The sequence below is a fragment of the Ctenopharyngodon idella genome, chromosome 18, assembly GCF_019924925.1.
Source record: "Ctenopharyngodon idella isolate HZGC_01 chromosome 18, HZGC01, whole genome shotgun sequence".
NCBI lineage: Eukaryota > Metazoa > Chordata > Actinopteri > Cypriniformes > Xenocyprididae > Ctenopharyngodon > Ctenopharyngodon idella.
In genome coordinates, this window is record NC_067237.1 from 17,645,546 (window position 1) to 17,658,731 (window position 13,186).

The following is a 13,186-nucleotide window of genomic DNA, read 5'->3' on the forward strand; positions in this document are numbered from 1 at the left end:
TTCCTTTGCATGGACCAAAACACATTTCTTCAACTTCTCTGTCCATGGGTGGCTTTTTCCTTCATGTTTACTGTTTCTTTCCCCAGTGAGTTCTCCAGTGGACCTGCTCATAATGCAGGCTCTGTGTTGGGTCCATGATGACCTGAACCAGGTGGACATAAGCAGCTACGTTCTCAAGGTCTGCGGACAGGAGGAGGTTCTACAGAAGTGAGTCGTCCCTTTATCGTCTCTTTCCTTTTTGCAGGCATTCTATCATATTGCATAAACAAGTCCCCTGCCAACATTCCTTGAGAAACGGGGCTATTTTGCTTTAATTGTGCTAGTGAAATGTTTTCTTTTTACCCACACCATTGGAAGAGCAGAACCAACAGTGCTAGGCGAGGGAGGGTTCGCCTGCCCTAATAAGGAACAGAGGGAATGGGCAAAAATAAATCCCTTCCAAGCTCTAGGAAGAATTGAGACTTTTTTTTTTTATACAAGGCATCCTCCCTTAGTTTCTGTGGGTGTCTCATGTTATTCCTGTGTTCATTGCAGAGTTTTGAAAGCCTTTAGTTAGTTTCTTGTTATGTTATAGTTCCCCAGTGTCTGGTTCAATGCTGGCTGTCTTGTCCTCATTTGACCTTGGCAAGTTGATGTTTTTGTAAACTCTCTTATGCTCACCAAGGCTGCATTTATTTGAAATACAGTAAGTGTAATTTATTACTGTGATGACAGCTGAAATTTCAGCATCATTACTCCAGTCTTCATTGTCACATGATCCTTCAGAAATCATTCTAATATGTTCTTTTGGGACTCAAGTAACATGTCTTATTATCAATGGTGAAAACAGTTGTGCTGCTTAAAACAACATCATTTATTTGAAATTTGTAACAAATTTGTTAAATGTCTTTACTGTCGCTTTTGATCAGTTTTATTATAAATATATAAAGTTGACATTACACCGTTATTCATTGATTCATTTAGGTATTGTTACTTTTGGCTCTGGCCCATGTCTAAAGCATCTTTAATGTTATCTTCCAGTAAACACAGTCTAGGCAGTCATGAGTACGTGCAGAACTGCAGGAAGTGGGAAACGGAGATCAAACTACAGCTCCTTTTTCTTAACACAATGAGACGAGATCTGGCTCGAACGGTAAGACATTTAAAAAGGTTAGAATGAATAAATAAACTAGTTGTTCACTGCACTACTATCTTCACAAGTTTTAATGGATAAATATATGTTTTCTCTATGTATGCTAACAGGCAGAAGATGACATCTCCCCCATTGACTTGGAGAAATACCTTGGCCTAGTGGAGAGGCCGTTTAAAGAGGCAGTCACAAGGTAGGAATGTGCAGCATCTTATCTACTGCACCTACCAAAGGCCAAGAAAGTCATGGGTGGCCTTTGAAGTCTCTGATTGTGCTTGTTGATTTCTCTCATTCCTTTGCATGTTTTTTCTTCTGTAGAGAGGGTCTTGCTGAATACCTAGAAGGCTATCATAAGCAAGTCAATGTCTGCCTTCAGAATGAGGTAACTTATTTTTTAAGCTAATTTAATGAAAATAAAGCGTTTGAAAATATTTCAGGTTCTTTTGTTCAATCTCTCACTCTGTTTCTCTCACTAGAGCACTCAGTATAAAACAGTGGACAATGTGGTTCAGTCAGTTAAGAATCTCTGCTGTGCTCTGGATGAAGTTGAGACACCAGCCATCACTGATGCCGTCAAGAAGCTCAAACGCTCTGTCAACCTTCCTAGAACACGTTCTCCAGAGGTCAGAGAAGCTTCAGTGTAAAGTAGCGATGCACAATATTAAAATTGTAGCTAAGCTTTTTTCATTTTATGACAAATAACCGATTGTTGATCAGTGGCTGATGTTACAATTCTGTACTAATTTGTAAAATGTAAAATAAAATAAAAACACTAAAGACTAAAATCAGTTGTTTTAAATGGTGAAAGTAAATTTAGGCATCAGAAAATTCTAATAATTAGTATGAAAAATGGATATTGATTTTGAGATCTAATAACATTTGCATCTAATAGTGTTTAGTTTAATTATTAGTGTGCATTTATTTGATTTGATTTTTCCTAATACTCACTAATACTGTTATTTATTTATTTTTAAATCAATAGCTGATATTGTGCATCCCTAGTCTAAAGCACAACAATTTTTAGTCCTTATTTAGTTTTTTTTTTTTTCTTTCTGTTTGAATATACATGTTTCAAAACTGTTTTGCAGGCTGGTGCCACAGGTTCAGCTTCTGCCGGTTCAGCTAATGGTAAGCTCAGCTCCTAAAACATCTCAATGTCCTTCTTTTAAAAGGTTAAGTGTGTAATAGTTTAAGTAGTTGTCCTAATTTGCAGTCATCTACAATTAAACACTTTTAATTTTTATTAATTTCTATTGGAAAGAGTAAACACTCTGACTCTGAGGTGCTAACTTTGCTCTGTTGTTTTATTTCTCATGATTCAATCCACTTTCGAATCCAAATTCAACCATCTTATATTATTATTATTATTTTTAAACTTTGGTCTGTTTATTTGGGTGTTCTGACCAACTTGGTGCCGCAACATTGACTCAACCAATAACATAAATTTGAGATGTGATCTTTTTGTTTGATTAATGATACACAGGGATAGAAACCAGTTTGAAAAGAGTCATTTATTTTTTCAATGTGATGACAACAAGTGGTGCAGAAATTACATACTTTACCTTCAAAGGATTATTTACTGATAATTTACTCACCCCCATGTCATCCAAGATGTTTGTCTTTCTTTCTTCTGTCGAAAAGAAATTAAGGTTTTTGAGGAAAACATTCCGGGATTTTTCTCCATATAGTGTACTACGCGTGACATTTCCAACGTGATTACGTAATATGTGGTGCATCGCAGAGCTAGTGCAAGATGAGCATTTGTGGTTAAAAAGTATATACATTTTTATTTTTTTTAGAAAATGACTGATTTTTTCACTAGATAAGACCCTTATTCCTTGTCTGGGAAAGTGTAGAGCCCTTTAAAGCTGCATTGAAACTACAATTCGGACCATCAACCCGTTGAACCCCAGTGAAGTCCACTATATGGATAAAAATCCTGGAATGTTTTCCTCAAAAACCTTAATTTCTTTTCAACTGCAGAAAGAAAGAATTGAACATCTTGGATGACATGGGGGTGAGTAAATTATCAGGAAATTTTAATCCTGAAGTGAACTAATCCTTTAAGGCTGTGAATGCTAAAACTAGAAAACATTATTTTTGGAACTTCCAGACTTCCTTTTGGGAGCAAAACAATGCTTTTCCTCTTTAATAAACTGTTGTTTACATGAATGTGGATTTCCAAAAGTAAATAAATAAATAAATTAGGATGTGCTGTTTCTTGTTCACCTATGCTATACTGTACTTATGATCCTCCAGGTTGCAAAAGCCCAGTGGAGGAGAGTTTAACATCGCTCACAGATGCTGTGTATGAGCTCACTAAGCTCTATCTGCAGTCTTTCTGCCCAACTACTCCTGGCTGCACGATGGAAGAGCACATGGAGGACGGCAGGGACAGCAAAGAGGCCTCGGGCACCACAGAGCACCTGCAGTTCACTCTGTTTGCTGTTCATGGCATTCCTGCTACCTGGGTCAGCAGGTAAGCACTCTGTCCCTTTTAGTCTGAACTTGGTCTAAATATTAACTGATACTTTAATAATACAAACAAATGGATTTCAAGTGAAATCCATTTACTCTTTCTGTTTTGGCGCATTCAGCCTCACAGTCTAAATAAGCACTAAACGCTGTTTAATTCACTTCAGACTGATAATGACTCTGTATAACAAACTCACAGCCAAGGTAAACTTCTCTACTACTTTCAAAGCACTGCCTTAGTCCATATTCATTACACTGTTATTTCCTCCTAGATAATTTGAGTAATTTTGGGTCTGTGTTCTCTTGGAGCAATCATCCTCAGTAAATTATATCTAGACCATTTAACGTTTAACCCAACTTGGAGAGCTTAGATTCACATTATTCCCATCCTCTGCAAATAACTTTATTCAGCATGCTTTTACTTAAGGCCACATATAAAAAATGTTGTAAGGAATGAGGGTTATGTGCTCTGATAATGAATATTCTGAGGGCCATGATGATCTCCTAATGCTAGAGCTGTGTAGTACAGCTAAATATTTTTTCTTCTTTTGACATTCAGTATATATTTTGATGCTTATGCATTTGTTCTGAAACGGCTTAAAATGGTCTTTTTTTTTTTTTCTTTCTTTTTTTTTTTTTTTTATTGATTCACAAAAATTAATAAAAAGGACCGGCAACATTTATTTTATTTTTTTTAAAGAATACTTTTACTCAGCAATGAAGCATTAAATTAATCAAAAGTGTTGGTAAAGACATTTTATAATTTTACAAAAGATTTCTATTTCAAATAAATGCTGTTCATTTCCACTTTCTGTTCATCAGAAAATCCACAAAATATTAATCAGCACAACTGCTTTCAACACAGATAACAATAAAAAAAAAAAAAAGTTACTTGAGCACCAAATAAGCTTATTGGTATGATTTCTGAAGGATCATGTGACACTGAAGACTGGGATAAATATGCTGAAAATTCAGCTTTGCATCACAAGAAATAAATTACATTTTTAAAATATATTAAAACAGTATTCTAAATTCCACTTTATCATATAAACGTAGCCTTTGTCAGCATAAGAGACTTCTTTTTAATCTTGTTGACCCCAAACTTTTGAACAATAGTGTGTGTGTGTGTGTGTGTGTGTGTGTGTGTGTGTGTGTGTGTGTGTGTGTGTGTACATACACTGATGAGCCAAAACATTATGACCAGTCACAGGTGATGTGAATATCGTTGGTCATCTGCTAACAAAGCCACATATTAAGGTCTGGGTAGATTAGATGGCAGACAATCAGTTCTCATGATCAACATGTTGGATGCAGGAGAAATGGGCAGGAATAAAGATCTGAGTGACTTTGATAAGGTTGTTATGGCAAGGCGCCTGGGTCAGAGTATCTCTGAAATGGCAAGGTTTGTGTGTTACTCCCGGTCAGCAGTTCTCCAGATTTCAATCCAGTTGAGCATCTGTGGACCAGCAGTATATTAGGCAGGCGATCATAATGTTTTGGCCCATCTGTGTATGCATAATATATTGAAATATTTGATATATCACCAAGGCAATTTGTTAGTCTTTCATAGTTGAATACTAGTTTGTAGAAGTCTTTGGAGGTGGAAGTGAATTAAACCGTTCTAGGCCTTACTGCGTAGCTTGCTTTATCTCTAGCTCGTTTATTTATCTCCACTCCACCAGCAGCACTTATCTGCCATGGCCGAAATAGACATGACTAGTGATTTCCATACAGAACAGTGTGAGCAGGCAGAGCTGGACAGAGCGACAGGGGTGTGGTGTGTTTGGAGGCAGAAGAGGGTCAAAGTTCTGCATCACTCTGTTCTGTATTTTGATCCAGTTCTCTTGAGGAGGAATTTTATTTGTTACCGATTTCCCCCTCCCCGAGGATACGCTCTACCACAGTGCTTCATCATGGAGCCTATTTTTAGCAGCATGAAATATTTTCCCAGACCACACCAAAAGAGATTCAAAATATGTATTCTTGTGCCATCTCCATCTGTAATCCTAAAAATGTTTGAACTTTGATTGGCTGTGTTAAAAAAATCTGAAGCACTCTGCCATCATTTGAAAGATATTTCAAACAAGTATTTGAATGAATATATACAAACCATTTGTGTGTAAATTGCAAACAAAAAAGGTTATAAATTAGTTTTCAAACAATAATAGTGTTCACGTTTTGATTATTTATATCATATTCAGTCAAATCATGCGGTTTTCAATTGATGAATACAGGCCAATGTTTTCTTCCCGTTCCGTGCCGTAGAGTAATTTGTCCTTCCTGTTTTCCAGTTTTGAAAAATACTACCTGATGTGTGCCCTGACCCACAACAACAGGAATCTCTTCAAGCCTGTCCAGTCCAAAAAAGTGGGAACGTACAAGAGTTTCTTCTACCACATCAAATGGGATGAATTGTAAGTGTTAATGCCCCTTAAACATGCTGGCACGCTACTTCCTGCAATTTTTAGAATTAGAGGGAAATCAACAGGATTGCTGCCAGTTTCTTCTGTTGGTGACGACTTCCCCTGTTTCTTTAGGATAAACTTCCCTATTTCAGTGGCGCTGTTACCACTGGAGGCCATGTTGAGTCTTTCTCTCTATGGGGTCCTCAACCAGAACGCAAATAACTCGCCGGATTCCAACAAGCAACGGAAGGGTCCGGAGCTTTTGGGAAAAGTGTCCATGCCTCTGTTTGATTTCAGGAGGCAAGTCATAAACAGTACCTCATATAAATTAGATTGACCTTTGAGAGTATATTGTATGTTGTTCATATTTGTTTAGGTGCATATGTCAGTTTCTTTTTCCAGTAAGTAATAAATCAGTAATAAATAAATAAAATATTAATTTCAGTTATTCAATGCTCATAATCTCCCTCAAAGTGGAAGAAGCTGAAGCTTTCATAAAATTATGACTTTTCAAACTTTTAATTATGAGCAGTGTTGGGGGTAACACATTACAAGTAACGTGCGTTACGTAATCAGATTACTTTTTTTCAAGTAACTAGTAAAGTAACGCATTACTTTTAAATTTACAACAAAATATCTGAGTTACTTTTTCAAATAAGTACCGTAAGTTACTTTGTTTTCCTATTTATTGACTGACAGCTCTCTTGTCCCCATGTTGAGTGAAATGTGGTGTTGTGTGCACTGTGTAAACATGATATTTATTCTAGACTAGTTCTAGACTAAATGTGAGCATTTACTCATTTACTTCTCCTGTGTCCTATTCTTCTGTATTCCAGAATGTCAGCACAGCTGAAAGGCTTGTTTGTTTGAACTGCGCCCTCTACTGTACAGGCATGAATTTGCATTTCCTTCAGCCTGAGACTTATTTCACTTTTGGTGTGAAAGGCCTTTACATTAACCAAAAATAGAACTTTTCTGTTGTTATAAAACAAACAAACAAACAAACAGCCTAGCCCAGATGAGAAAAAGTAATGCAAAAGTAACATAACGCATTACTTTCCATCAAAAGTAACTAACACAATTAGTTACTTTTTTAGGGAGTAACGCAATGTAATGTGTTACTTTTTAAAAGTAACTTTCCCCAACACTGATTATGAGTTTGACCAAAAAAAAAAAAAAAAAAGTGAACAGTCAAATTCTTGTAAATATGGCAATTTGTGTATGACAGCACAACATAAAAATTGTATATTGGGATGCCTGTGCTCCGTTGATGGAATTTTTGGAGTGTTTGCTTTGAGAGTATGACTTAGTTTTATTGTGTTTCAGGGTGCTGTCAAGAGGTAGTAAGCTGCTGAGTTTGTGGACGTTTCCTCAAGCCCTTCAGCCAGGAGCTGGAGGCAAGGGGAAGAATCCTACCGAGAGGATCATACTGCAGGTTCTTTCATTTGCTCTTTTTTTTGTGTATCTCGAGTCAGTTGCTCTTCACTGACATTGATTGACACTTTAATATCATTGTCTGACCATGCACAGGTTGATTTCCCCAGTCCAGCGGTGGATGTGCTCTATGTCGGTCCTCAGGAGAACGGCTGCCCAGACCCTCAGTCCCTAGAGCCACTTGATCCAGGCGATCGAAGTGAGATAGAAAAGCTGTGTGCACAAGCGTCTGCTTTTGGGTACGTTTGCATCCAAAAAAGACCTCATGGAATAAAGTAGATTTGCATTTTATGACGGAAATACCAGTGCTTGCAAAAAGAGTAATGGTAAGGTTTTAGGTGGGGTTATGTTATAGGCTTTGATTTTGGCTTTTGGTAAATTCCTAATCAGAACGTTTGATGCAGTCACCGTGGCATGTGTTTCCTGTCTTGTTTGAGCACCAGAAGCTTCATAATAAGCCTAAGAGGCAGATGAACTGAACATGTTTCCAGATATGCAAGATAATAAGAGTCTCTGAGAGCAAAATGTAATTGAATCTGTTCCGCCTAGTTACTCCAATTATATGGATCTCCTTCAGCTTGCTTATCTTATTTAAGGGTTTTAATTATTGAGAATGAAGTGATTTCGAGCTTCTCAGAATATAAAAAACTTCTATTTAAGTAGAGATTGACATCATTAAATGCAGCCAAAAATATTGCCAAACACAAATGTTTGAATGGTAGTGTTTTTATGGCTTGATGTGCCACACTGAAGGCCTGAGAGCTGAAACGTTAAAATAAAATAACAAAAGATTTTGAATTTTGAGTGCGAATCACATCTGAATTCTGTATGGCTTGATGTGCCGTGGAATGGAGACATAAAGAGCAATTTCGTTTTTCATATGAATCACTTTTTAGAGATTAGGTTTTAAAGGGGTCCTTGATTATGATTTCACTTTTTAACTTTAGTTAGTGTGTAATGTTGCTGTTTGAGCATAAACAACATCTGCAAAGTTACGACGCTCAAAGTTCAATGCAAAGGGAGATATTTTCATTTAAGGACTACAAAAAATGGCTGGTAGGGACTACAACGAGCTTCTTCCCGGGTTGGTGACATCACAAACTCTAAAATTTACATAAATCCTGCCCCCGGGAGCACACAACAAAGGGGGTGAGGCCATGTTGGGCTGCTTTAGAGAAGAGGAAGAGTTGTTGTAGTAGAGTGTTGTTGACATACCGTCATTTTACGCCAGACTGCTTCACAAACAAGGGTCAATTCAACGCTGGATTTGCACAAAAAATTAACATGATGGCACATGCTAGTCGATGAGTTGAATCAACTCCACAGCAACTACATACCACTAACCATTCAGAAACATCCAGTTTCATTCTAAAAGTTGTAACTTCTTCCTGAGTCTCTCCATCAGTGTCCGACTCCGGTTTGACCAATGTAACGCTGAACATCATTACTGACAATCCTCATTTTGGCTGCGTGAGATTCTCCAGCATTGTTGTTGTTGAGCAACCGAAGCGCGGGCTGTTAAAGCTCCGCCCTCTTCTGGAAAGGATGCCGGGAGCAGCAGCTCATTTGCATTTAAAGGGACACACACAAAAATGGTGTGTTTTTGCTCACACCCAAATGGGGAAAATTTGACGAGCTATAATAAATGATCTGTGGGGTATTTTGAGCTGAAACTTCACAGACACATTCTGGAAACACCAGACACTTATATTACATCTTGTGAAAAGGAGCATAATAGGTCCCCTTTAAATGCAGCCAAAAATCTTACCAAACACAAATGTTTAAATGGTAGTGTATGAATGGCTTGATGTGCCATAGAATGGAGACATAAACAACCATTTTGTTTTTCATATGAATCACTTTTTATAGATAAAATAACCAGTGAATTTAATTCCCTGCAGTAAAAGCAGACTCAAACTGCCCATGACTTGAGATTAACTCTCCATTGATGAGGAGAGTTGTTTAGTATAGTCTGCTGAAAATGCATGTCTCAGATGTGGAACAGAAAGCTCAGTCAGCTTTAAGACAGCCACACAACGCTCAGCCTCAGACGGTGGGCAGCTCTCCATGCCCAATTTGTAAGTGTGTCTCTCTGAATGCCCACCAAGTGCCAACAGCTGCAGGGCTCCCAGCTTGACTGTCCATTTGCAGACACATTTAAGAGGTGTGACTTGTTTCCTGTGCCTCTTATCTCTGGATCAGGACTAACTCTTACTTTATGGTTCTTGGATTAACGGGTTAGAACGTCTGCTTCTTGACTTTGTTTGAAGCCCACAGGAAGTACTTTGTCTGCCTTGAGATTACCCAGCATTCTTTTCCACCAGGCTGTCGCGAGCAGACAAGCAGCTGCTCTGGGACCAGAGGTACTATTGTCGGGACTATGAATACAGCCTGCCCAAAATCTTGGCCAGTGCACCCAGCTGGGACTGGGGCAGTATGGGTGAGATCCACTCGCTTCTGCACCACTGGCCCCCTCTGTCGCCTGTTTCGGCCCTGGAGCTCCTTGAATCAAAGTATGTATCTGTTCTGCTCTCGTTTCATTTTATAGTCCACGTTCCCTCTCTTTATTGCACAAGCACATTTTAAGCATATGACACATTTAATGTGTCACTTTTGTCATATGATTTTTTTTTTTTTTTTTGGTTTTTGACCACTTTATTGGTCTCATGACTTGCTTTATTACTGTTCCATTATGGAGAGGGATCTGAGCATGTGGTTAATTTTGTGCCTGGTTGTGCGTGTTATATTCAGGTTTGCTGACACAGAGGTGAGAAAAGTGGCTGTGAGCTGGATCGAGAGCAGCAGTGATGATGAGCTGGCTGACTATCTCCCTCAGCTGGTGCAGGTGTGCGCATACACACACACACACACACTTATGCATGTATCTTTTTCTTCTATAAATTTTCTTCTATAGTGCTTTCTGTTGCTTTTTTTTGGCTATATTCTTGAAAAGATGTACACTTTAGCATACTTTAAAAGAAAGTACATAAGTAAATAATATACTTAAGTGCAAATTGAATGTAATGTTTTTGGACACTTAATTGCATGTTATTTACAGTTGAATGAAAATGTATTAGTTTAAATTTATATTAAATGCATTTAGTTTAACTTGAGAGTGCTTTGACCCACTTAAGTAGAGGTTAAGTATATCTGTATTTACTTGCTTGTACTGACAAGAATCTACTTAAATGTAAAATATACTTTAATGTAATCCCTATTGAAATGTGTGTTATGTATTTAAGCTTTTGTAATTACACATTTGTAAAGATGAAGTGATTTAGTGCATTTAAAATGTATATGTGATATCGGTTAACACATCACAGTTAAAATTATAATCTAGTACTTTACATATGCTTTAGTATGTTTGTCATCATGTCAAAATAAGGCAAGACAAAAGATTATTAAAACATAATGGTTTTTAACTGTACTTTAAAAGTGCTTTAAAAATGAAGCACATTTCTTTTTCACAAGGGTAGATCAGTGAGTAAAATTGTGTTTCACTGATTTCTGTTTGCAGGCAGTGAAGTTTGAGTGTCACCTCAACAGCGCCTTGGTGATATTTCTGCTGTCTCGGGCTCTGGGAAATGTCAACATTGCCCATTATCTATACTGGTAAAGTTCTTTATGAAAAGGATTATATATGTTTAAGGGCTTTCAATTCATTAAAATATTAATCCTGCCATTTATGAGATTTTCTGTCATTTGACACAGTGCTTCCCAGAATTCTTTTGGCAAACCGTGTTTTCACTGCTACACAGTAGGGGCGCTATTACGCATCTTCTGAAATGGTACAGAACCTCCGGATCAAAACACAGGCGAAGAAAAAAGCAGAAACAAGTGATAGAAGCATTGATCACGTATATCCAAACTGATGCCATCATAAAACATTAAAGGGGACATATCATTAAAATCTGACTTTTTCAGTGTTTAAGTGCTATAATCGGGTCTCCCAACCCAGAAAACATGAAAAAGGACAATCCAGTAACTTTGTTTTGGTAAGCCTTTCTCTGCAAGCATGTGAAAAAACGAGCCGCTCAGATTTTGCTCCCCTAGTGATGTAGGAAAGGGATCTTATTATAATATTACTGCCCCTTAATCTGCCCACCCATGGCGTGGTCATTTTGTTTTCAGCGACAACAGTGTACCAGTTCTAACACTATGGCGAAACACACGCAACAAAGGGGGTGAGGCCATGTTGGGCTGCTTTACAGAAGAGGAAGAGTTGTAGTAGAGTGTTGTCATGCCGTCGTTTTACGCCGGACTGCTTCACAAACGAGGGTCAATTCAACACAAAAGATTAACATGACGGCACATGCTAGTCGATGAGTTGAATCAACTCCACAGCAACTACATAAATTTATCCACTAACCATTCAGAAACGTCCAGTTTCATTCTGAAAGTTGTAACTTTTTCCTGAGTCTCTCCATCAGTGTCGACTCCGGTTTGAACAATGTAAGGCTGAACACCGTTACTGACAATCGTCATTTTGGCTGCGTGAGATTCTCCAGCTTTGTTGTTGTTGAGCAACCGAAGCGTGAGCTGTTAGAGCTCCGCCCTCTTCTGGAAAGGGGGCCGGCAGCAGCAGCTCATTTGCTTTTAAAGGGACACACACAAAACGGCGTGTTTTTGCTCACACCCAAATAGGGGCAAATTTGACAAGCTATAATAAATGATCTGTGGGGTATTTTGAGCTGAAACTTCAGACACATTCTGGGGACAACAGAGACTTATATTACATCTTGTAAAAGGGGCATTATAGGTCCCCTTTAAACGACATTTAAGTCAAAGCTTTTTAACGTTACCCAATGAGATGGCGTTTTGGTCTGTTTTGTATTTAGGCTGCTGAGGGATGCCGTGCAGGACCCAGCATTTGGTCAGCGTTATGACCGCATCCTAGGCGTGCTGCTGTGTCTGTGTGGGGCTGGACTGAGGGCTGAGCTTGAGAAGCAGACCAGGCTTGTGCAGCTGCTGGGTGCTCTGGCTGAAAAGGTGCGGCAGGCGAGCAGCTCCACCCGACAGGTAAGCCACGGCTGCCATAGGAGCCCTTCACATTGAAGAATATGTTTTGTGCTTTTAACCTGTATAAAATGCATCCCAAAAATAGCGTAACATTCTTTGTATTATATTTAATGATTTTATTTAGATTTTTTGCACATTACATTCTCCGTAGATGTATGTGCACTACCGTGCAAAAGTTTGGGGTCGTTGAGATTTTATAATGTTTTTGAAAGAAGTCTCATTCTGACCAAGGCTGCATTCATTTGATGTCATATGATCCTTCAGAAAGCATTCTTATTTACTGATTTGATGTTCAAGAAACATTTCTTATTATCAATGCTGAAAATAGTTGCTTAATTTACATTTTTAACTTACATTTTTTCAGGATTGTTTGATGTATAAAAAGAACAAGCATTTATTTTAAATATAAGTTCTTTTGCTAGTCTTTGCTGTCACTTTTGGTAAATTGAATGCATCTTTGCTGAATAAAAGTATTCATTTCTTTCAGATTTTGAACAGTAGTGTACATCTGTGCCAGCAACAGAATCTTGTACTCATTTATTTTAGTTGCGGATTTATTTTCTTACAACCCATAGGAATCTATGAGTTCAAACCAAAGACTTCTGGGAAACAAGTGCAGAAGTCTCTAAATAGTTCAAAAACTAGTTCCAAAATCTAATTTAATAACGCTCTTCAAAACATGATCTGAATAAACATAAAATAATGGAAAGGCTACATAACTATA

General features: G+C 37.9%; 1 protein-coding gene across 1 annotated transcript in view; it reads left to right on the top strand.

Annotated features, from left to right (window-relative positions):
- The window catches only part of pik3c2a (phosphatidylinositol-4-phosphate 3-kinase, catalytic subunit type 2 alpha), a 41,503-nt gene that overhangs the window by 16,802 nt on the left and 11,515 nt on the right, over window positions 1-13,186 (top strand). Inside the window, exons 5-19 of the mRNA XM_051869913.1 lie at window positions 87-207; window positions 1,021-1,132; window positions 1,243-1,322; window positions 1,448-1,511; window positions 1,606-1,752; window positions 2,218-2,257; window positions 3,389-3,608; window positions 5,896-6,018; window positions 6,142-6,309; window positions 7,336-7,444; window positions 7,540-7,682; window positions 9,768-9,956; window positions 10,195-10,288; window positions 10,961-11,055; window positions 12,282-12,462. Of these exons, the coding sequence (XP_051725873.1) occupies window positions 87-207; window positions 1,021-1,132; window positions 1,243-1,322; window positions 1,448-1,511; window positions 1,606-1,752; window positions 2,218-2,257; window positions 3,389-3,608; window positions 5,896-6,018; window positions 6,142-6,309; window positions 7,336-7,444; window positions 7,540-7,682; window positions 9,768-9,956; window positions 10,195-10,288; window positions 10,961-11,055; window positions 12,282-12,462 (1,886 nt within the window). The remainder of the gene's footprint in view (window positions 1-86; window positions 208-1,020; window positions 1,133-1,242; window positions 1,323-1,447; window positions 1,512-1,605; window positions 1,753-2,217; window positions 2,258-3,388; window positions 3,609-5,895; window positions 6,019-6,141; window positions 6,310-7,335; window positions 7,445-7,539; window positions 7,683-9,767; window positions 9,957-10,194; window positions 10,289-10,960; window positions 11,056-12,281; window positions 12,463-13,186) is intronic.